This window comes from Anopheles marshallii, chromosome 2, assembly GCF_943734725.1.
Source record: "Anopheles marshallii chromosome 2, idAnoMarsDA_429_01, whole genome shotgun sequence".
Lineage (NCBI taxonomy): Eukaryota > Metazoa > Arthropoda > Insecta > Diptera > Culicidae > Anopheles > Anopheles marshallii.
The window spans coordinates 54,900,506-54,927,121 of NC_071326.1; the positions used below are offsets into that span (position 1 = coordinate 54,900,506).

The 26,616-nt window shown below is 36.8% G+C and overlaps 2 protein-coding genes across 2 annotated transcripts; both read right to left on the reverse strand.

Annotated features, from left to right (window-relative positions):
- Window positions 1–3,767: 3,767 nt before the first annotated feature.
- On the reverse strand, window positions 3,768–9,147 carry LOC128708539 (uncharacterized). The gene is made up of 4 exons (XM_053803516.1): window positions 9,133–9,147; window positions 6,485–6,604; window positions 4,042–6,423; window positions 3,768–3,968 (listed from the first exon to the last, which is right to left on the reverse strand). The coding sequence occupies exons 1-4, from the start codon at window positions 9,145–9,147 to the stop codon at window positions 3,768–3,770; spliced, it is 2,718 nt and encodes a 905-aa protein (XP_053659491.1).
- An 11,689-nt stretch (window positions 9,148–20,836) lies between these two features.
- On the reverse strand, window positions 20,837–23,568 carry LOC128718168 (uncharacterized). Its single transcript, XM_053811838.1, has 4 exons — window positions 23,410–23,568; window positions 23,229–23,350; window positions 21,134–23,142; window positions 20,837–21,060 (listed from the first exon to the last, which is right to left on the reverse strand). Exons 1-4 carry the CDS (start codon window positions 23,566–23,568, stop codon window positions 20,837–20,839), a joined length of 2,514 nt encoding a protein of 837 aa, XP_053667813.1.
- Window positions 23,569–26,616: the final 3,048 nt, after the last annotated feature.

The window sequence follows — 26,616 nt, forward strand, 5'->3', positions numbered from 1 at the left end:
AAGATTAGCAACATAAAAAAGAAAGAAGAAACATTATAAAACCGATCGCAGGATGCGCCTGCGACCTCTTTGAAAAACGACACGTGAAGAATAAAGACCAATTTTTTGGCACACGTTATATCCGTGTCCGGCAAAAAAAGTCTTATTCTCTGCAAATCAGTTGGAAAACCAGCAGTTTTCCAACAGTGGACTTAAGACATTACCTTAATGTGTGCCTGTACCATAGGGAAAAGGATAAGATAAAGAAACTTTGAACCAGATTCCATAATAACGATTACATAGGAATTTTCCAGAACAGAACAGAACAGATCCAGGGAAGTAAGGAGGTATGGACGCCAAGACAGGATAATTTGAAGCTGAGGAGTGAATGGAAGATACGATCAAAGGCAGATATGAAATCGGTACTGTTTTATTTTTGAGACACAATACAAGTTTGTTAGTTAAAACAGAATGAAAGTTACGATTACAACACGAATAAAAGGTTCTTAGGACGAAGACCCCTCAACGTCCGCTCGTTGGTCTAGTGTTGAAAAACACGGTTCTCGCTCGAGTGTGTCAACCGAACGCACACAGGTGGCAGTTCCTGTCACCTGTGAGTAGAGATGAAGTACGGTTTACACTACGACGTGCTTCATCCTGGTTGATACACACTCTCTTGTTGACAGGTACAAACGACATCAACTTGAAAGACAGTTTCCAGTTGAGTCGAAAGATAGGAGGTAAAACACATAGGTTAGTGGCAGTGGATCTTTTAGGCAAGAATCCATGTTGTTGCAGAATAATGGAAGTACGAGTAATATTAAGAAGATAAAAATGGAGAATTGATTCAAACACTTTAGCTATTGCGCTTAGATTGGAAATGCCTCGGTAAGCTTCGACTGATGACTTATCCCCTATTTTATGTATGGCAAGTTTCTATGAGGAAGTAAAAGATAGAGAGGACGAAAAGATATAAGGACGTACGCAAAGACAAGAGGAATAGTTTTTTTAAAGAAGAAGAACAAACGTTACACAATATTCTTTCAGTACAGTTGCTGGAATTCCATCTAGACCGAGCTTGCAGTTTAAACGAGCTAAGGGCACTGAATACAAATTTATATACTGACTGAATACTGACTGACCAACAGGTGTATGAACATCATTGGATGATGGGCTTGAAGACTGGTCGCCTAGTGGCAGAGAAACATTGCTGACGAAATGCTATGCGAAGAGGGAAAAGATATCGGCAACACTATCATCAGTTGAAGAGCCAAGGGTCATGACGGCAGGAATTATTCTTTTTGTTGAGTTTTTAACATAGGACCGGAACGATGTAGAATAAGAATGGATTTATGATTAAAGCCGATTTATGTAGAAGGGATATCTTGCCCGATTGTAAATCCGATATGCTGCAGCAGCAAAGTTAAAAATCTGGTGATGAAAACCTTAGCGGGCACTCAGAAGATTGCGAAGATCCAGAGTTCTGTCAGAATGCAAGGATCTGAGAGTTCAATCATACTAAGCAGAAAAGGGTCGGGATCGGGGAAGGGGACAGCACAGAAAGATGGCAGCTAATACAACTTTCGAGAACTTGTCTTCATCAACGGAGTTTGAGATATCTAAGAATGTCCAATCGATGGTGGAGATAATTTGATTAAATTTCCTATAGCCTAGCTTTCGGAAGTTAAATTCACGTTTCAGAATCATTTTCGTATACGGACGAACTGGAAAGCGAATATAAAGGGCAGAGTGGTAGCTATCCGCTCGGAGAAAAGGGGAAGGAAAGCTAGAGACGGGCATATAAAAGACAAGGCAAATTCGTTCACAAATATTAAGTCTAACTACCTGACAGCGGACTTAACAATACCTGATATTTGTTTGAGATTATAATCATTTATTTATTATATTCAAAATAACAAGAGGATGATGAAAAGGTAGAAAAGATGCAGTAATCGAACTCAGGTGACCAATTTATAAATGGTTGATTAAAATCACCTAATAGAATCAAAATATCTCTCGGTTTCATACGCTCTAGAATCACAGAGAAGGAATGATTCAGAGATTGAACAATGATTCAAGAATTAGTGAGTTTAAGATAAGTCCTGGCAGCAAGTAAATCTCCCCGACACTTTCATTATTTAAAAAATGTTCCACTGTTTAAAAAATTATTTGGTTATGGTAATCCGGTTATCCAGTCCTGATTTCCTTCCTTCAGAAGATGACTTCACCAACTGTTACGACTGCTTTACCTTTTTTTATTATTACCACGTCACAGGGTATTAATTTCTCACGACAATTGAAACATCTCCTAGCGCAGTGACGGATGTAACAGGCCAAAGTAGGCTGTCTCGTGTGGGCACCCGATCTATAGTAAGTAATAATACATAGTAAAAAAAAAATGAAATATGCCAGAAAAGCACTCGAAAAACGCCCGAAGTACAAGTACAGGGGCCTCTAGAGAAGTTGATTTTAACATATGCGCAGGAACACCCTCTCCCCTCTGTAAGCCCTGTTCTAAGTAAGACAGTTGTGATTTATACACCTTCACAATAGCAATTGCATATTTTGAGACAACAATTAAATTAATCCTACATAATATGCCAATAAAAACCATGTCGACCTAGTCATTATTTAGTAGCATACTATGAAATGTTTTGTCACGCCAACCAATTTGCATTGGATCACCGCGTGAACTTCTTATACCGTTCATCTTCTTCTGACACTACAACCTCAAAAGTCTTGGATCAATTGGAAACTCGAATGTCTTGGTCTTGGATATATTTTCCTTCATTTTTGACACCTGGATAGTCCAGCTTACAAAACGGGCCTACGGTAATACACCAGAAATGGCAGGCCTAGATCTCCTGAGGTTGTTGTGCCTATGAAAAAAGGACATTTAAAAGAAGACATTCAAACTTAGTTAAAGACAACCGTACACTTACACGCACTAATAGAATTATTTATTGATCATTGAACATTTTATTCTGACTATCATTTGCAGGTTAAAACAATACAGAAAAGGTACAGTGTCCATTTGGCTTTAACTGAATGATTCTAAACAATAAAACAAATCTTTTTGTAACTTTGTGTAATTATCCGACCGAACAATATCCATAAAACTTGAACTTGCTTTATTTTGCACTACACACAGTTACGATAACAAAACTATCGAGATCCTATAAACTAAAGTAGTTGGTACAGTTCACTAACATAAAACACTAAAAAAATTACCGGTTTATTCATAGCTACAAAATTAAAACCATGTCAATTTTCTCGTATTGCACAAATCCCTTTTCATCACAATTATCAGACAAAAGTGGCTTTATAAAACTGCGCCTCTTCTAGAATTATTCTAAAGAAAATTAAAAAAAAAACCTTTAACCACAGCATAAACACGGATCAAACAGCCCATCATGTATACAATCATTTAGTCTGCAACAAACCCAGGGCAGCAATATTATGTTGCGTGTTATAAATAAAATTACATTAAAATCACGTAGCTTAACGGAAGTTATTAGTTCGTTTGGCAATCGTTGGTATTGCAGAGTTCAAACGATTGTATTGAATGTAGCTTTTGATTAATGGTTTTCAATAATGCGGTTTAACTCTCAGCTACATTTCCTTCAGAGAAATCTTATTTATATCCTCTGTGAATTAGCTTTCATAGCTTTGCTAAGCTTAAAACGTGCTTGAAGAATTTGGTAGCGACATTGCTATGCTCGAAATCCGTTACTTGTGATGAATATTGCGAAAGTTTATCGCTTTATCTACTTTCGTCTATATGACGCTTAATGGACACTTTCGTACGTAACATCGGCGTGGAAGCCCTTCTCATCAGCAGTATAACGTACGTTCTGTACTCGACCGTCCGGCAATAAAATATGATACTCTCCACGCGTAACACCGTTGTCATGGTTTTGTACGTGACCGAAATCATTTCCAGTGTGGAAATCTCGTACTCTGTATCCAAATGCATATCCTTCCGAGTCCTGTAAAAATAAACATAAGAAAAAAAATCATTTTACCGAATTTGCCGACAACTACCGATGTATGCTTCCGTACATCATAATGTTCGTTGCTGTGATGGTGATGGTGGTGATGCTGCTCTTGATAATGATGTAATATTGATTCACTGTGCTGAGTAGCAGGCGTACTGTGAATGTTAATATGACGATATGTGTTTGTTTCATGACCAGCCTCCTCTTCGTTGAATTCGTGATGTTCTATAATTTGAGCTGGAATTGGGTTACGCGAGCTGACATCATGCGTTGTATGCCTGGGTGTTCCAATAGTAGGTCCTACTAAATCGGGGTTCAAAACGTCGGATACATCTTCTTTAATCGGAGTGTATTCCTTATGCGATGGTATCTGCAACTGGGGAGTCATCTGTACCGTGTGATAGATACTATCATCATAGACTTCTGTACTTAATTTCGGACCGTGATCGATTTGGACTGATCGATAACCCGCTCGAGACTGCTTGGGTGTCGGCGTTGAAGATTCTGGAAATGTCACTGGAGCTTTACTATCCTGAGGGCGATGCTGTTTTTCTGTGCTTCCGATCGGAACGGGCATATGTAGGAGTTGGTTTAGTCCCTGTAATTGCACGCTCGGCCGTTGTCCAATTAAAGCCGATAAAGCCGCAATACTTCCCCCGGATGTGTCTATTTCATTCGATTGCTTTGTGGATGGTTGCGTTGGATCGGTCAAATGGTTGTATTTTTTACTATCATAGTAATTTTCTTGCTCACGAGATTCTTCTTTGGAATCAGGAATTACAATTTTCATGCTCTGGAAGGATTGTGCTGGTTCTTTTATCGTTTTACTATGGCCATACTGAAGTTCAATTGGCCCGTATGGATTATCATATCCCTGGCCGACACTTTCGCTAGTTCCCGGACTAGTGGTGTCTTTATCATAAGATATAGATATACTAGGTTGAACGGTGATCTTGGTACGTGGTTGTTTCATTTGCACCGGAACCGGTATCTCTTTTATCACGTATTGAATCTTAGGTCGCTCTTTAATGACAACTTCTTCCGGACTCTCTGCATGCGATGTTGTATAACCATCATGTTCAGCGGATTGTGAACCTGCTACTGAATTAGAAGACACTGCAGGTGAAAAGAAAACTGACCGTGGATGGTAACCAGGCGACAGCTCATTCATTTTACTCTGCTCACTGACCGGCTTAAAAGTGTTCACATATTGCGGGCTAATTACCAACGGTTGTACCGAAACCTTGTGATACAATCGTTTCGGTCGTCGTAGGTCCGAATATGACCACCATGCCTTCGGAATGCCCTGTACTGATGAGCTCACTGATTTACTTGAATCAGCCGGTTCCGGGGACGCCACGGCATCCATACCTATTGTCCTACTTGGAATAAATCCAGTTTGTCCGTTAGATTCATTTTCCACCACTGGTATTTGTGTTTCCGACAGTTTTACACTGGGTACAAATTTTGGTTCGGAAATTTTGGTTGTGCTACTATACGGTTTTTTGGTCTTCGGTTTCTTATCACCAAAAAAGTATTTGGGAGTTGATTGCACTACAGATCCATCAAGTGACCCATCTCTTCCTTTTCCATTCATGCGTTCATTTTCTTTAAGCGCTATATCTATCGCTTTCTGCACGCCAAGAGGGAGATCCTCGTAATTAGCTATCTGCTTCTGCTTTTTACCTCTGATTTTAATGCGCCGAGACTCCTCCGGGCTCATATCACTACCTTCGTCGTCTTCCACCTGTTTTGCGTTTTCCCGTTTTTCTTTCTTGCTTGCCTCGCCGGTCCTTCCGTTCGATACTGGACGATCTACTACTTCATCGAACACTTTTCCACGCCTATAACTATCTGAAGACGTAAAGGGATGTCGCAAATTTTCTGTTGTCTTTGCGCTCTTTGCAGTGTAACTGCTAGTTTCGGACCGCTTGGCATCTTCCAGTTCAAACTTTACGTAATCACGCGGATCGGGACTAGCTGACCGTCGATGCCTCCGAGCTACTTTCGAACTACCGTTTACCATTTCACTTTTCTCTCCAGATAAAATTGCATCAGCTAGCTCGAATCGAAGTAGCTCTCGAGGAACCGGCTCAATACGAACTAGCGGTTGTTCTTCACGCTTTGTGCGAGGTTTCGACTGATGCGGAGATTGTGACTCTAGGTCTGGAGAGAAAATCATGGCATCGGATAGTTCAAACCTAATCATTTCTCGAGGAACTATATCGATTTTTTTCGGGGTTTTCGTTGATGCTTGTTTTCCATCCAAACGTTTCGTGCGAACCGAGGTCAGCTTGCGCAAATTCTCGACACGAATTCGATCGTATTGTTTCTCTTCCAAATTTTGGTACCGCTCATGAGCAGCAGTATAAGCAGCCATCATTGAAGCTTGCGGAAGTGGATCCCGCATTTGGCGATATTTTTTTCTCAAGTATGCTTTCATTCCCTGAAAAAGAATAAACATAATTATCTACGATACATCCAATGATTTAACAGAAAAATCTTACATTTCGACTTTCGCTCGTCGCCAGGAAGGCAACATTGGGGCGACCTAGCTCAAACACGTCTTCAAACACAGCGGCCGGTGATCTACTTCCCAAGACAGTCAAGGGGAGCAATAGAAGAAGCTGCATGAAAGAAAAAAGCATTAGTAACATTGAAATACTTCTTTTTTGCGTAACATGGCTTGTTAACCGCAATGCCAATAACTCCCACGTCGAATAATACCTGCGAAATCGAAAAATTACTAACACTGGACCCAAGGAAGGAACCATATTTCAAGGAACCATTTAATGTCTTTACGCCGACACCGCGAAAGTGCGAAACCCGAAAAACCATTAAGGAAACGACTCCATCTGTGCAATGCTAATGGATTCAGTGTTTCTCTTACTTTCATTGTCCATGATCTTCAATATACGATGGAGATGCAATACGACCACATACGTATGTTCTATCATCCGTGGTGAATTGAGTGAACTTTTGAACAATCTCAAAAAATTCTGCCACCATTGACTCCAAATCAATCACATCAAGAGCGAACCTGTGGTAAAACGGTTACTTGTTTTTTTTTTTTCGTCTCATTCATATATGGCACTTACCGATTTTCGAATATCTAGCATGGCAAATGTTGCAAAGGTCATCTTGTTAATGTTGGACCTTCTGTTTCACTTCGGGCATTGTTCATGGTCAATATCAACTTTCTTCTTCTTTCCGAAATGTATCCGTCGCAAAAAAAAACCCTCTCGTTACAGTCTGCCATGCAGCAGCATGTTCTTTATAGATCACACAAGAGTGTAAGCGTTAATTATTTCAATGTTTTAATATTCCGTCTTTATTGGGAAAATGTGGTACCTTTGTTAATAATCGCTGGACGAATCCTTCATTTTGGGTGCTTTGTGTATACTGTGCTTCCGTTTCAAGTACCGCTCTTTGTTCAGCCTTTCAAAACAACAGCAAACTTTTATTCTACTTGCTGCATCCGTTTCCAACTGAAATTTGCCTTACTCACTACATACTGGACTGAGAAGGTTAGGTTGAGGGTGAATTTATCGTGGATCAGAGTTAGTAAAAAGTAATGTACTACCGGCTTTTTCTTATTGAAACCAAAATAATTATTAAATTAACATTGAAACAAACGAACCAGCATTGGAGCACGATCGTGAATATTAATGGTATTAGTTTAAATAAAATTGTTATTTACGCTGCAGCTGTAGTTTACATTCATTTGATACGCATTATGTAAAAAACCAAACAATAAACTTTAACTCATTACCGTACGCATTCTCATTTCTCAACCAAACTCAAGAGTTTAGTTTATTTGAAATTATTCCAGACACTTTACGAGTCAATTTTGGTCGAATATGTTATGTTATGTAATTTGCGATATACTGATATCCTATATCCGTAAGAATATGTTTTTGCTCTTAATTAGCAGAAAATAGCGAAAATGAATCAATTTTTATTATGCAAAATTAAACTGATATTTTTTAGATTTGATTGCAAGTTTCGTACCTCGCAGATATTATGGTTTAATTCATTTTAAAACGTAAATCAGTTATTACGTTTCATTATCACGATTCATACGATTCGTTAACAGTAGTTATTATTATATTAGTTATTATTTTTTATTAGTTTTATTTGGCGTAGTTCGTTGGTATAATTGGTAGCCCACACGACAGGACCGAAACAAAATCGCAACGCCGGATTGGCCGTTTTAACGAAACAACAACAAAAAAGTTTTATCATAGCAGACCAGTGTACATTTGGTAGCTACGTTTCAACCTTTCCGAACCGTTACCGTAGCTTCCAAGTATCCATAACAAGGACTGACTATCCTTTCTTCAATACCGTTTTTACAATACTTTAACCTAAACTACATTTACAAATCGTGAATCTGACAATTATAAATTCAATTTATTGATTGACAATCACTAGATATTTTGCAAAACATTCACTGCATTCGATTCAAATATCGATTATTATCTGTGCGAACTACACACTGCAGTGTTGCTCTTACCACATTGATGAAAAAGATATTGGTGCTGTTATTATATTTTTTCAATTTAACACTATTGCGTATCTTCTCTTTGAGATGAACGATTCACAAAGTCCAACTTGTCTTGATCTGCGCATCACCATTCACGGCATTGTGAGTGCGCATGAACCACAACAAACGATCGCAAATGTAAGTTTGAAGCGCGAATCATAAACCAGCGTATTGGTTACCTCATTATGCCACTTCTTTTTCTCGTACTCGTACCCACATTATTGTTTATCTTCTTTACTCTTTTCGTTTTTAGCTCTTTTTCCATCTGCCCCAAAATTATGGGCTTTCAAAATATTTCACTATGCAATCTTCGTGGGTTTTCATAAGTATTATCGAATCGATACAAACGCGCAGCTACTACCGTTGTAATCTTAAAATTTTGTCAAATTTTTGTTACTCTGATTTAAAATAATCGATGACCTAAAAACTGACGACATACCATATCAGACGAATAGCGATGAAAAATGAATAACACTCTCAAAAAATGAAAAGTTATTGATATCCTCGTTATCAAATACCCTATTATTGTAGCAGTTTCCTTGCTTAGCATAGAAATGGCAATTGTGTTTGAAAAGAAAACTAATTGAAACAATTGGAACAATCACTTACCCAGTATTTCGTCATGTTTTGTGATAATTGCAATGACAACCTCCCTTATACAAGGATACTACCGAATGGATCGGTAATTGAAGCTAGGAAATCCAAATCGCTTGATGTTCTTATACTTTTTTTTATTTCTCACTATATCTCAAACAACTGAAAGCTATTTTCTGCTTTTCATCATTGACTTTAACGCGTTTTCATGTATCTCCCACTAAAACACTGAACACACTAATAACACACTGAAATATAGCAAACTGAATCACTACTCAATCATCACTGCAATGTGATTGCAACATAGGTTCGCTTCTTCAACAGCAACGACGTCTTTTGTTAGTATCTACAATGCTAACAAACACTCTGATATTTTTAATTTTGAACACCCATCACTCTCAGGTGTAAGAAACAATACACCAATAATGCATCACATATTCAACAGGTACAGAATTTGTCCATACTAATGCACGGCAGCTTCATTCAAACGATGCGCTCACCTTTGCCGTCAAGACACTACTGAGTTTAAAAGAAAGAAATGTTTACTATAAAATGTTTTTCTTCTCATTTTCATCGCCAACGAACCAAAAGCCACATATCCGCGGGTTGGGAGAGTGTGAAACATACATGCTATGCGGAATTTCTTTCATGTAAACTCACACACATTCGCTCACCCACCGCATTAGACAGCACAGCCATCTCTTCAATCGGCCATCCTCCACCACGATACCCCGTTTACAACCTACACCGCTATTCTCTCGTGCTTATATCTTGGCGAGGTTCAATTTTACCTGGCGTTGAACTTTCTCTCAAAACTTCGCTACCCACTCTGATCGGTCTGGTCACATGAGAGGAAGTAACGAAACAAGTGCTTGCCGTTGACTTTTGGTTCCCAACACCTCGCTTGAGTCCTATAGGGATGATGCCTTTTCAAGGCAATGGAATAATGCAGAAACTTCGAGTGACTTGCAGCAAAAGTGTAAGAGAAAGGGAAAGTTCCGCATCAGTTAACAGCATACATGACCTAACTTTAATCGCCGTTTAAAAATGAAAATATGTTTAACGCCATGTTAAGATGTGAGATTTTTCTATAAAGTATAAACTATTTCGGACAATTCCAATGATATCAAAAATATATCATACATAAAAAATTGCACAAGCTAAAGCACCTGTTATGAACAAAAAACATAATTACATTGAAAAGCAATTGCAAAAATAGTTTCCACACACAGAAGAACTATTACTAATTTGCATTCGACTGTAAACGTGGTAACAATGTTAGACATAAAAAGAGGCCCGTTGTCCATCAAGACCATCAATAATTGTAAAGTCAAATAGAAAAAGAAAAAAATCAAATAACCATCTAAAACTTAGCATCCAGGTAAAAATATATAAACGAATCATCAACAACATTGTACTTTGCTTTAGGCCATTATATACCGATGAATTTTTCAACAATACGTAACTCAACACGTGTACACATGTTTTCACATATTTGTGCATACTGTTTTAGTGATACAACATCATTTTACACATGACGGATTTTACATTCCACTGATAATGGAAACTCGTTCAAAAGCTTCCTTGTTTGCATTGACGATCATAATTGATTGCATGCATCATCAAGTACTGAATCACGCTGGTACAAATCACGCTATTGATGAAGCCGAGTGAGACCTTTACCGATTCAAGCATGTTGGCTTGCCGCTATACCGGAAACTTCGGGATTTATGGTAAAAAACACATTATTATGTATTAAGAAATACATACGTTAAACAATTAAGATAAAAACAGAAGAAAAGCTATAGTTCAGAGATGTCAAACTACCGACATGGGTTATATGATTCCATTGAGGTAAATCACAACTAGTAGTGACTATCCAGCTACGGGTAAATAAAGGCAAAGTAAGCCAGAAATGGGAGGCCTAGACCTCTTGAGGTTGTTGTACCGATGAAAAACACGCGTTGTACACGCGAATACATGTATTTGCACAACATGATTAAAAATTTGATAAATATATATATTTTTAATGAAGGAACTATTTTGTCATCGTCATAGGCGATTATTGGCAAATACTATTCAACTAGCAATGTACTGGCAATTTCTATTTAACTCATTAAATTGTTAGCTAAAACAATTCGTTCTATGGAATGGACTATGGCCATGAGTACTATGAATTGGAATGGATTTTCTATTTTCTTTTTCTTCAATGCATTTTAATCTAACTATTTTTCCGCTGCTTATGCTATCGAAACTTATCAGATCAATCGTTGGACTAAGTAAAACATGCTGTTTGTTTATTACACTAACCATTCTTACAATTTCAATGTTTTTAATTAATTTATTTTATGTTTTTATTATTTAATTATTTCAATGTTTTAACGTAGTTTACATACTAGAAGTGCGTATGTGCTCTCTGGAATTCATACAATCTGTGATTTAGTTCATGCACAACAATTGGTGGGAACCCTTTTCGTTATAATTCACAGCTAGTCGTTTTGTTCCGCACTCGCAGCAAGTAATTACAACTTTTCTGCAGAGAAAAGTCGGCAATACAATTACAGCACATAATTGCACAGTTCCAGCTCTAATAGTGTTGTATGAATCGTCTGTCAATTTTGTACACTATTAATTACCACATTTGGCAAACAAAGAAAAGGCAAATCAATTATACATACGACCAAGGTATCAAAAACATTCTGACAGCTGATCTATGTACCAACGCGCATTTCATCTATCGAAAGCGTGTTAACCGTTGTGCACATTCACGCATTAAATACTCCCCTTTCACTAATTTAGACTTCCGTTTTGATATCCGTCGCCTTCATTTGTACACTTCCTTTTTGTATCTTGATTGCGATGACCGCATTACCTTATGATATTAAACATGTAAACATCCTCAATGTTGTTATGTCATGTTTTAGCATAATTAAATCGCAAGGAAACGATATCCACCAGGCGACAAAGTCTCGGAAGTCAGGAGAAATGTCCGCATCCGCCGACGTCTGTCCGATCAAGATACGATTAAAAAGGAGTCAAGCTACTTCCCTTAACTCATCCCACTTTAACAGTATAGCGGAAGAAAACATGCAGTCTTTCCGCAAAATCGAAGGCATCGAAATCGGTTGTATCCGCGCATGCTCCAACTATAGCACATTGAGCTCGTAGTGTTGCTTTAAAAGTCTAAGAAATTAATGAAGCACATGAAAGTAGTCGGACCGGATGATATCTAGCAGATGAAAACGCAATAACCCACACCATATCCAGCCTTCGGCGTGACTAGCGAGAGTGCACGCTGCGAACACTGTTGACAGCCGGTTTGTTCAGTAAACCAACCTTCCCTACCTTACGTTTGGGAACGATCCAAAACGAATGTCTGGAATCTACCAGTGCACAAACGCAGTACCTTGGGATGGCGATTTAACGAAATGAAATCATCATTTTCATTATTGATTTTTATGATATCATATCATTGCTATGTTCGAAACTTATTATATGAAATTCATAGTTATGCTAAAACTTTTATCTAAGGACCGTTGTTTGATATTTATTAAAAATGGCCAATTGATAGTAACATATTACATACACAATTGCAGCAAAGCTATTTTATGTATTGAACTTGTTTAATATAATTATTCAGAATTTTACATAAAAAGGAAGGTAACAAATACAAAATAATGAAAATAAAATTCATTGACATGCATTCACTACTCTAGGTGAGTAGAAACATGGATTTCTCTTGCCAATCAACTTTTCGCGCCCGAGAGCGGATCAACCGTGCAAAACGATCAACCTATTGCATAAGTGCATTTCTGTAATGACGACGAATCGCGCATTGCGTATTGCAATTTGAACTTGAAACAAGCGATCTGCATACGTACACACAGGTACCGATGAGCGGATAGAAAAACATGAGAAATGCACGCCAAAAGGAAGAACCAAAAGTAAGCTAACCGGTGTAAAGTGAAAACAGTCATAATCCTTGCCTGTCTTTGGTGGTTGGTAGATTGGTCACCCAGGCTGCCGGCAAAACTGTCGTTTCATGATTCGCTCATGGCTGTATACGTAAAAAAAATATATAATTCTACACCAAAGCTTAAAGCTAACTGGCAATCTACAGTATACAATAGGTTGTGCTTTATGAATGAAAACAAGCTTCAACAAATTATACTTCTTTTGTGACAGTATTGGTGCATCTTGTGACAGTATTGGTGTATCTAGGGGACCAATGCTGTCCACTGTATTTTGTAATGTACTTTATTATTATTGTGAATCTGAGGTTTCTTCATGGTTATCTAATGAGTTATATGTACAAAAAGTACTGTCTAAGCGAAATTTGCAAATATTTTCAAGTACATCTATTTATGTACATCTGAATATGGTGTGCAATGTGCAGCCTGGTGGTATTGGACAGCGGCTCCGGTCTTCACATGACAGGACCTCTTCAAAATCCTATCCGGATTAATCTGCAGGACTTACCATAAACATCCTCAATGTTGTTATGACAAAATTAATTCGCAATGAAGCGATATCCACCAGGCGACAAAGTCTCGGAAGTCAGGAGAAATGTCCACATCCGCCGACTTCTGTCTGATCAAGATACGATTTAAAAGGAGTTAAGCTACTTCTCTTAACTCATCCTGCTTGATGGGATGTGGGTAAATAAAGCCTAAGAATTCCAGAAATGGCAAGCCTAGGCTTCTTGAGGTGCCGGTAAAGAAGTATAAGTTCGGTATACTTATATTCTGCATTACGAAATTCGTTCGAAATTCTATTAAAAAAAACAAATTCACTTAATCCTAATCCGGGCCAAACAAACTAACCAGCTAACAATTGCTAGCTGGTTTAAAAGCTTATTGTAAAGCAAAGCAAAGTACATGGTAAAATATTAAACTCATAAGTGTTTAGATATTGTGTGTAATAACACATTTAAAAAAAAAACGTTAGTTCTACTCTAATATTCAAACATTTGAGATAATATTTTGACCACCTAGTATCAAACTAAAAAACGAATTTTTCATCGTACTTTTTCGTAACAAATACTACCAAAACAAGTGTACAAGAAAGATAAGTAATTTATTAATGATTACCGACAATTCACTATGAATATGTGTTGTCATTTTGTGTTTAAAAATGAAAATAAAAGACGCATTAAAAACAAAACAAAACATCTCACATGTACAGTAACATACCCTTTTACTTATTACATGCATCTCGTTGCTATTTACTTACCAATCAAATTCGAATTATCAACTCAAATCACCCTTAAAGTGTACGCTCTCTCGTACAGTTCAATTGTTGTACTAGATATCTGTGCTAAATGGGTGCTCACCTCATTATCTACACTTCTATACAACTATTCACCTACTTATTCCAACGCTGAAGTGCGCATCGCTGATCGTAAAGATGCGATCAATAACAACGAAAACAGTAAATGCGTTTTATTACGCTTTTTCTATTTTGTTTTGTATAGTAAGCGTATTGTACTGTGAATACCATTCAAGAGGATATTTGACCATATGTGGTCATATCATCGATACATAAGAGCAAACATTAAACTATGCAACCACCAAGTCAAGCATTCCGAAACGATGTTTTTTTTTGTTATTTTGCCATTCCAAATGCTTGCCTATCATTATATAACTTTTCTTTGTTAATATCGAGCTTCATTGTAATCGATGATATCTGGAGATAGATACTTGAAATTTGGTGTTTTCAATAAACATGCAATGTAACGCCGAGTTTATTTCCTATTTTTAATGCAATTTTCGATGGTCGATATCGATGAGTTTATGAGTTTAGGGTCAAAGTTCAATTGTAATATACTTAAGTATTTTTTGGGTTTGATGGGACACCTTTTGAAATTCATTTGTAAATTAAAACAACAAATATCCAAATAACCAAAAATCTGAATAACCAAAAGACTTCCTAGATGTGCAAAGTAAACTTATCTTTCATTTTTCAATTTATGCTTACTGGTAAACAAAAAGTTACATCGTGCAGAGCCCTCCATTTCGCTTTTTATTATATGCAAAAAAAAATATACCAAGTTTATTAGCCAATTGTATTCATATTATTAAGTTATCAAAGAGATAAACGATCCATCGGATTCGAGGAACATCGGGTAGAAAACTATGGGATGCGAATATAAATCTAGATATATATAATCTGCAAACGAATATCATTTCACATAGACGGGCTACAGATCTAACGATAAGGAATTGCTCCCATCCGTGCTAAACAACTATTGAGAACGGAATTGATCCCATCAAAGATCATTACAATACTTTTCTCTTTCAAGTGAAAAAACTTTAAAAAAAAGTGTCGAACTAATTTCAAAAGGCATTGGAAGTCATGGAAGTATCGGGAATTAGATAATATCCATCAACTGTGACAATTGTATGAGGCTCAACATAATATATGCATTTTACATTCGTTATGACTTATAAATATCACTCAACACAACTTGTGATATGGGGGGGGGCCCGGTGGCATGATGGTAACGGTGCCGGTCTTCACACAAACGGACCGAACCAAAATCTCATCCGGGCCAATCCCCCGTAGCAAGGTGATAACTGACTATCCGGCTACGTGGTAAAATAAGTCGATACGGCCAGACCGTTCTAACGAAAAAAAACTACTTGTGATAGGGTTCCATATTGGAATAGAAGAATATTACCTGTAAGATAGATTTATTTCCCGACACGCTCGTTTCTCCACCGTGGAACCCAAATGAGTGGCAAACATTGAATAATACCAATTGAATCACCACAGTATAGGTATTCAGATGCGAAACAAAACGTTTCTCACAAATTTCCTGTGATGCTCCTTCTCTTCTTTCACGTATTTCTCTATATGCTCCTTCCCGTTCTCTGCGTGTTAGACCTCCTCTCTATCTTCTAACCAGGCTCACGCGTTATGGCCAGAATGATCCTTTCCTTAGAATGCAAGATGCATTTAACAACTCTCAGCATCTGTTTGACTATCATATCCCGTTATCAATTTTTCGTACCCGTCTTCGTGATCTCTCTTCCTTATCCTTCCCTTAATGTAAGTTATTAAGTCACGTTGTTTAGCCTCTAAGGCAGATTTATGTTTTTTTTTTTAATAAATAAAGAAATAAATAGCAATACGGCCTGGCCGTTCTTATTGAATAAAAAAAATAAATAAATAAAAAAATAAAGAAATAAATAAATTAATTAATTAATAAGGAAGACGAGGTCACACAGACAAACCACTAGTTAGGCAAAATTCTAAAATTACCCTGAGATAGGCTACATCCGAGTCCCCCGAGATTGGCTACAATTGGCCAATTGGTCTGCTTTTTCACATGTGAAATACGAAATGATTTTTCAAACAACGAGCTTAAGACTCTCAGTATTTCTTTCACAAAATAGTCTGGGCTCTTAACAGCCTTCACGGACTTTAGCGCTTCGATAGCACTTAAGCTATCAGAAAATATAAAATTTTCGTCCGGAGGGCTGGTACTTTTAATCAATAAGGCGTAAAAGATTGCGGCGAGCTCCACTACGGATACCGAGCATGAAGACAACATCATTTCAATAGCTAGGGAAAATAATAAACACCTTGCCATAGTAGATCTTGCCAAAGCATACGATTTAACCTGGCGCCATGGCATTTTACAGCAGCTAAAAAGATGGGAATTCAAAGGAAATCTACCTATCTTCATTCAAAATTATTTACAAAAAAAGGATTTCTCAATTACTTTAGGCAACGTTTTCTCTCAAACCAAAACAGTTGATAACGGAATACCACAAGGTGCAATCCTTTTCCCTACGCTTTTCCTTACCAGTATCGAGTCCCTTTTCCTTTACATACCCCAGAACATTACCACATTAATATACGCAGACGACATAGTCTTAATATTCAGCGAATCCTTGGCCAAAGAATAAAAAAAAATATACAAAAAGGTATGGAGAAATTACAACAATGGTGTAGCATTGCCGGATTTAAAGGGGCATTGGATAAGTGCAAAATACTACACATTTGTAACCGAATTCATTTTAACTCGCATAGTAAAATAAAATAGATATCCAACAGATTCTAACTGTAAATAAAGCAAAAATCCTAGATATCTTTTTTGATACTAAGATGTATTTCAAAGCACACTTTAACCACATCAAATCCTCTACTAAATCTCACACAAATCTCTTTAAAATTATGGAATCCAGAAAAATCAAAGCAAATAATTTCAATTTTCCATAGATCATATAAACAGTAAATACTCAGACTATCACAACATTTACACAGACGGATCAAATCTTTCAAAACAGGTAGGTTGCGGTATATACTCAAAAAATACTAATTCAGTCACAAGCTGCGCGATAAATCTACCTGATTACACTACCATATTCTCAGCCGAAGCCATTGCTGTCACTATAGCCACCCAAGAAGCCATTTACCCAGGAAAACAAAAAATAATATTCTCAGACAGTGCTAGCGCACTATCTGCGTTAGAAAAAGGACAAATTAAAGATCCACATATCCAATCCATAGAAACAGCTACCAATAGAAGTCTCTCATCCTCATCATCACATTCTGTTGGATACCAAATCATGCCGGTATCACAGGAAATATAGCAGATAGGCTCGCCAATAAAGACCGAACTTTTGCAGAAGTAAACACATATCATTTATCCAGACGAGACACAATAAACAAATGTAAACAAGATATTAGATAGGCTTGGCAAAAAACAAGGTAAAAAGAAATCACAAATAAACTTAGATCGATCAAGATTTCCACACTTCCCTGGCCAGATCTCCCAGACAGCAAAGATCAACAGATATCATCAAGACTGCGAATCGGTCATACCAAACTAACCCATAGCCATATATTCCGAAAAGATCCTGCACCAAACAGTCAATACTGTGGTATTCAAAAAACTATCCGACACATTTTGACGGAATGTGAAGGATACAAAACTCCAAAGTTCTATTCAATTTAGATGCTATTTCGTCTCCTAACGAAAAGGTTCAAAATAAAATTTTAAAATTCTTAACAAAAACTCAGCTTTATAATGATATATAAAAAGTGCATAAAACACTTATGAAAAAAACTTAGAGAGGGATAATAAAAAAAACCAACTTACATGCTAAGAAGGTTTAAATTACCATACAACTCGCCGAGGGACAAATTCGACCAAGAGAGAGGTTATTTCCTTACTTGCTTGGTCTAATGTATCGAAGGCTCAAAGGCTTGAGTTACCTTCAACTAACTCTCACACCTCAAATCCTTATCCATAGTTTTCCCCTCCCTATTATCGATTACAATTCTTATCTACCCTAGAGATGAAAGTGATCCGAGAGGTTCAACAGCTTTTTAAATGTACAAACAACAACAACAAAATTCCATTCATATGTATATATATATAAATATATATATATAAATATATATAAATATGTAGTTCCGATCAAGACGGCCTGTTGTGCATATACTTTTGCCGATACCGCTTATTTAAGTCATGCAGCCCTATACCACAATTAATATATTCCATTCATCGATAGTTATGATGCTCCATGGATAACGTCATTTACGTAAAAAAGCTGAGTATTTCTTGACTTTGCTTTACATAAAGGTTGTGTACGTCACCAAAAGTGAAAATAGAGTGCGACGGTTGGTATATATTTCCAATGAACTATAGCAACATCATATTGTATCATTGAAAACTGATGATATTTATTGAAGGCGACCTCGTACAAACCACAAAGCAAGGAAAAAAAATGTAAAGACTTCGTAGGCTTGCTGGTCAACGATACTGGTCGGCAATCGCTCTAGGTATTGAAATGATTTCCAATATTGAATGTTCAACGTAGGGTGTCATTGGCCTATATTTGCATTGTGCAGTGTGCGAGAAAATCACTCTTGTTAAAGACCTTCATATACACGAATGTGAAAATTATATCTCGTAAAAATTCAAGCAATTCTTCTCGAACCACCACTTCAAACACCTTTTGATTGACCACTTGAAAGCTGCTAATTGTTTCGACGATTCTCTCTTTGGCTCTGCTGCTGTATACTTTACACCCTTTATGGCAGTAATCGTGATCGGATTTCGGATCACCGCATGAAGGAAACAATTTATACGAATACATTAAATGTCGTAATTGTGGGTACAACTTGTTGATAGTTCCATGTGGAACATCAAACAACTTGTTAATGGTTCCATGTGGAACAGTATTTTGAGATATTTCAAATATGTATTAGACGGATGATGAACTTTAAATGTGGCAGTTACTTCCGAAACATAAAAGTGTCTTTAAAATTGCGTAATGTGCCCTGTCAACGACCAGGCCTCGAAACACTGGAGCATCAGCGACATAAACATCAGTATATATTTATAAACTTAAATATCATAAACATCATAATTAGTATTACATTTTATTAGTATTACATTATTATTTATTTATTAGTATTACATTCACAACGGAGTAATACATTACATTCACAACGGGTAATACTATTATTAGTATTACATTCACAACGGATATTAAATTTCATTACGTTATTAGACTCTCGATTCCAAATGTGATAGCCAGCAGATGTTACAATAGACTGTTTGTATAGCAACAAAAAATGTTTGTAGTGTCATAAACGTAAAATTATGTATAAATATGGATATTTCCTTACATAAGCGTGACTGGGAAGTAACCTACTGAACAATTTTGCCGAATGCCGGATCTGCTTATCTCAGACTAATTGCAAAAGTTGGGCAAAAGATTAGCAAACACATACTATTGATTATCAAAACGCCAAAAATCAAAAGCGTAAGCCAAAACTTCTGCACAGCAGCACCCATGACGTTAAAAAAAATTTAAAAAAGTTAACTTGATACAATATGTTGCTTCTTTCAACGAGTTAGCTTAGCACTTATTCGTTAGCATTGGTTATTGGTTAGCATTTATTCATTTTTTTCTATGATTTTTCATTGTAAGAATAGAATATAGCACAGATCATGATAAAAGGCTACATTATTCATCATGATGTGTCCCTTATAGCAAAAATTTGCGCTCTATAAAACTTTTGGTCGATTTGGATGCGATACATCAAGAAGAATGGCCAGTGAAAAAAATAAAGGAATACCTGCATTAGGATATTTAAATGCATTTTTTTAGCGTCTCGTAAATGTCCATTCAGACAAAATCAAAATTCCCAACAAAAATTACAGACACCGAGTTAAAAGTGGAAGCTAATACCAATAAGTTAAATTAGCTACTCCAAATAATAGGAAAACAAATAGAAACTGATCATTGCTTGAGTGGAATGTATTAATTTGGTAGCAAAAAACATTCTACGAATAGGTTTCGGATTCAGATTCGATTGTCTACACTTTATTGAAATTCATATATCTCGGTTTGCTGTGAATAATACGGGGACATACAGTGTAAATATGGTTCAATGTAAAGAGTTAGATTTACAGTAACATTTTATTCATAACTTTCACTAGAATATATTCCTACCTATTTGCTACCAGACCACCTATTTATACGCAAACCGTACACTAAAAATAAAATCTTATATTACATACTTTCAACGTCTTTTTATCTATTGTCTTTAAAAATAATTATTGGCTTACAAAACAATAATAAATAAACAACCACGTCATTGCTCGAATTTAAGCCAAGAAAAGAAAAAATCGACACGTTTTAAAATTAAACTTTTGTTTTGATTCACCAACCAAAAAACCTATTGTTCATATAACCTAGCAGTTCGCTTTAGGTAGGGGAATACCATGTTCGTCTATTTCTACAGATGGCACTAATGGAGGCTTAAATCCTCCATATTCTATGCGTAGACTCTTGCCATAGCTAGGGCTTCGCCGGAATTTAACATCACTCTTAGCTGCCCAGTGATCATCTAGCAGTGGGGTAGGCCCTACATAGTCATCCTTCACAATTGGTTCGTGGTGAATGTAACCAAAGTTTCCTGCAACAAGCATGCAAATAAATCATCAATTAACATTTGATAAGAAACATTCTCCTCCATTTCTATAACATACCTGCATAAGCATCTCCATTAAAAACTATTCCCAAGGTAGGGTTTGATTTTTCGTGGAAAAAATGTGCTTGTGCATTCAAATGATTTCCATCATCTATGACCGGAATCGGTGCAGACGCTCCATAGTGCAAATCATTTTTGGGATACCGAAGGTTAGGCTGAAAAACATACTTTCCCGGTGATTCTACAATGACTTTTGAAGGATGATGAGACTTTGGAAAAATATTATCTACGAAATGTTTCTTCTTTTGTGCCAGAAATTTGCCAATGTCGAAATGTTCATGATGAATCGTTTTTATAATAGAAAGTGTTGGTTTATGCTCATGAATCGGTAGCGTTATGTATTTTTCTACAGGATATGGTATTGGTATACCAACAGGAACCTCAACCGGATAGTGTACTGGAACTTGTATGGGTACTTGCACTGGATAAGGTCGATCAACTATCTTCTCCACTATCTTTTCGACTGGATAAGGACGATCAATAATTTTCTCCACCGGATAAGGCACAGGACGATCGACAATCTTTTCTATGACCTTTTCAACTGCCACCGGCACAGGAACCTGTACGTGTTTTTCGACAACACGTTCTACTGCCACTGGACGATCGACAATCTTTTCAACAATCTTTTCTACCGGAACTTCCACTGGAATTGGACGGTCAACAACCTTCTCTACAGGATAAGGACGATCAACATAATGCGCCACCTCTACAGTTACAGGCTTTTCTACAATTTTCTCTACTGGTACCGGCCGGTCTACGACGTGTGTTACTGGGTAAGGGACATTTACTTGCTGTGCCACTATTTTCTCTACCAGTATTGGTTTTTCTACTATCTTTTCCACTGGTACATGTACTTGATGACCGATTGGGATTGGCCGATCTACGTACCGTGTATGATAGATAGGCTTCTCCACGATTCTGTCTACCGGTACAGCTACAGGTTTTTCGATGTACACTGGTTGTTTTACGATCTGTTGCACTTTTTTCTCTACAAATACGGGTTGTTTTACTATCTTTTCGATTGGTTTTTCAATATAAATCGGTTGTTTCACAATACGTTCGATTGGCTTCTCTACGTACACTGGTTGCTTTATAATTTTGGCTCTTGTACCAAACTGATGTACATTTGGAGTCTCTTGGTTTATTAATATATTCTTTATATTTACACTTTTTTGTACTTCAACGACAGTTTGCTCCTTCAACTTCGTATCACCATCTAGGCAATCGTCAGCTGAGTGGGATTTATCTGCGTTAGACAAACGTAAGCCAGCCTGAATTGGGGCCAAATATCTGGAAGACACCGGTTTTGGCACAACAGTAACAGTGGTGGGAGTGTTTTTTAGTGTCGTTGACACAAGTACTTTGGGTGTTTCAGTTGTTTGTGTACGCCGCAAATGCGTCGCAGTTGACCCACGTAGTCTTGTAACTGTTACTGGATTTATTGTGGTAACTTCCTGTTTGGTAATGAGAATTCCCTCCTCCTTATTGCTGTCATCACATGGTACGGTCGATTTGCTTGCTAAAATTGTGGTTTCTTTCAAATATTGGCCATTGTTGTGATCTTCTGATTCACCAATAATTTCTACATTGATTTGCTTTCCATACGATCTGTTGTTGAGTTGACGGCTCAGGATATCACTCGACTCTGCTCCATCGCTGTCACTCACTATGATTGGCTGATCGAAACTTTCCTTTTTTTCCGTGTGCTGACTTTCACTTGGAACACTATCTACTGTTTTGTTATATAGTTCTGGAACTTTTTGCGCAAGTTCTGTGACACCCTCTTGAGCGTTATTGATATCCACCACATCTTCATTGCTTACTAAATTCTGTGTACTTGATACTAATTTCTTGATGCCAGAATCGTCGATATATGTATTTTCAGAAACGTTCAGAATTTTCTGTTTTCCTAATACCGGCTGAACTAGCGTAACTAGTTGAATAGGAACTGAATTCGAACTGTATGCAACCGATCCTGACAGAGCATCATTGTTTTGGATACTATATCTGAAATTTATTGAAGGATAAAGTATTTTATAAGTGTTTATAGAGTTTTTGGTAGTTTTGAATGTGCAATTAATATATTTTCTTACCCCTGTACGTATTGCGGACCTTGGTGATCAACAATATCGTCTGTATAGTATACAAAATAGTTACTGTTTGGTGAATTGTTGATGAGATGTTGATACCGCACTACTCCATGAGGTTGCAACCCCTAAAAAACCAAATAATATAAACAATACTGTTACATGTTGATTGCACATATTTTCTCACCTTTTCTTCAGGTACGATTATTGGCAAAACGGATCGCTCTGGTTGATGTTGTAAAGAAATTACATCATTTCCATTGTCGATTCCGGTAATGTCAGAGTTCTCCGCTTGGATCTGAATCCTCAAGATGAATGTAAAAAGCAATGCTAGTGGCACCAGCATCCTGTTTATTTCAAACTTAAACTGTAAAGAAAAAAATATAGTATAAATGAAAATTAGGAACAACTTATCTGAAAACCTGTACCAACAATTAACTATGTATTCATATGGTTAATACACCACATTTAATTCGTTTAACTGATTTTTTATTTTAAAGAACCACTTTTTTTCAAGAAATTTTTGAATTGATGTATCATTATTATAAATATTAAACTCCATGTCGTTTTAGACTCGATTCTGATTAGAACCGTATTAGGTCGTTTAATGTAGCAAACTAACTACGCTCCACTGAGCCGGTTTAGTGGTAGCAGCTTTGGTACTAATTTCGATTATTTATGGACAGGGTGCCAAAGGAGCCAATAACGGCACTACGTGTATTCATGAAATATACATTGTAATATTTACTCCATGTCAAGCGTAAATTATAAATTACCCAACCCAACACAACAATCAGTTTTTTGGAAGACACCACAGAGACTCTTTTTTCAATGTGGTGCATTTTGTACAGAATATTCGTTTACAAACCGTATTCGTTCATACCATAAGTTATAAAGCTTAAGCTTTTAGCCTGTATCTATCAAATAATCCATGTAGCGGGCTGTATCATTATGTACATACGTATATCGTAAAGGACACATCATTTTTACATTACAATTTAAGAAAAATCGATCAAAGTTTAACAATTTTACTTTAAATTCAATTCATTTGAAACAATGTATATGTTTGATAATTAAAACAATCTTTTTTCAGTTGTTTTCGTAAAAAAAAAACTATCTACTTTTTTCGCACAAGGGGAAATACGGCCTAATCTCGATCGGACCAGCTAGCAAAATAAATCGACTTATTGGATCTATGCACCGAGTCATGTTCCTCGATGTTGTAATCAAGTTGATTCCAAGCCTAACCACATAGTTCTGGATTATACGAACAAATTCTCCTAGACATTTCGAAATGGCTCCGCGCCGTAGGTTCTCAACTGATATGCCGCTTTAAGTTTCGTTTCAGTTTCGCTCAGAGGTTCCGCTCGTCTGAAGGTGCCTTTTTGATGCTTAATTCGTTTTCCCTGATAACACGCTTGTATTGCATAGAAATCTGCTTCTATAGTTTAGACTACGAAATTCGAGCAAGTGCTGAGGTATTTGCAGTTAATTTAGGAGGATATCTTTTTGTCGTATTCTGGTTTTCGATTATCGGTTCGGTTCAATGCCCTCATATGACGTACGGTGCCAAAAGCTTGGTGTATAATTTTTGGAGAGTAGACGGGATCGAGCTCAGGCAATTTTAATTGGTGGACTGTTTCTGGGCGTCATTGATGTGCCTTCACTCCTTTCCCGGGTCTCTACTAATGTTCGTTTCCATGCCCTTCGGTCTCATTCCTTTCTTTTCGATCTTGCGAGGCATGCTAATACAGCACATATGACCTGTTTCTTGCTCGTCTCAGACGCTTCAATTGTCTGTACCACCTTTTCGACTTCAACTCACCCCTGGCCTCTTTCCACTACTGCTCCCGTCTTGCTAACATGCACTTAAGCTAGGATTCATTTAGTGTATAAGTTAATTTTTGTTAAACCCTCTAAGAGGACAATTGTAAGTAAATAAATACAAATACAAATTATTACAAAACCACACGTTTACACCGGGTTTAACACGGGTACGTTTGGTTTTACTAACTGAAATGTCTTATTCCTTTGCACTCATTGTCATCGTCAAGTAGCCGTGCAGCACTGATTGTTAAACTGATCCTATTGACAATTTGGAAATCAGTATCACTAATTAAAATGGTAACAAGTTCTATAGCATTAACGGTTACATCAAGCGAATTAACACATTTACTTATACAAGATGTGTTGATACGTCTTTTATAAAGAAATTACAGCATAAAACGATTTCGTTTGTAGTATTATACCTATTCATACTACTAACCGAAATAAATTAATATTGATATTGATTTTTAACCGAATATTCTGAGAAGAAGTTTAAGTGCGGTTTGAAGGATGAATCGACGGCCTCGTATCATTCAAGAAATTTTCGAAGATACATTAAAGAATGTACATTCTCCGGTTTCAACATTAATTTACAAATAGCAGGCAAATATGTCGTTCTACTTTTACAAAACCCTATACCAGCACACGATTCAAAATCTCCTGATTTAAAACAAAAACAATACAAAACTATCTACCTACTCTTCCGTTGACGATCAACACAAACACTCAGGATTCCATCCATCTTAGAACCATTCTGTAGAGTATTGATCCATGCAATCTAAACGATAAGAATTACAACCCGACTCTACGAGAGTGGGATGTAAACGGGAGACATGGGGAGGTTAGCAAACTAGCTCAGATGGATGGGCGGTTGAGTGACAACCGTCGACGCGAAGTGCAATAAAGAGGCTCACATTATAAGGCATTGAAATTGTAACCATAAGAGAACTTTACACATTCGTTAAACGATGGAAGTTTAGAACAGAGTAATGTTGTGTACATTATTTTTTTCTCCCCAATAACAGATTGAATTTGTTTTTGTAACTAATTAGATTTTGTATGTAAGTAACTAGTATATTTCAAGAACACTAGTTTGTTTAGTTTAAACTTTTGTTTTTGTTTTATTTCATTAGCTTAGGTACAAACCCATCAATGTTCTAAAGGAATGTCTACGTTTTGTAGCATAATTTGTTCACATAGTTCCACTGTGTCTGTATTTGTTTAATGGATATGTGATATCCTTTCTGTTCTGATGAGTTGCTGACCTAATATTAAGTAAGCGCATTAAGTATCAATTTATTGAACTCGTGAAAGCTAATATTTGATTATTTATATAAATTTTAATTTACTTCTTAAGATTTTCTGGAATTGTTGATTTCAACAATATAAAATAAATTTCATAGACTGTTGTTCACCAGGAATAGAATAGTATTGGTGTGTAGTGTGTATTAGCGCCATAAATGTAATTACATATACATATTTCCGCATATTGAATTTCGCTTTGCTCATTGGACGATTTGTTCCAGTTTACTATGAGTTCTACACACATCCAGCGTCTACATGCAAC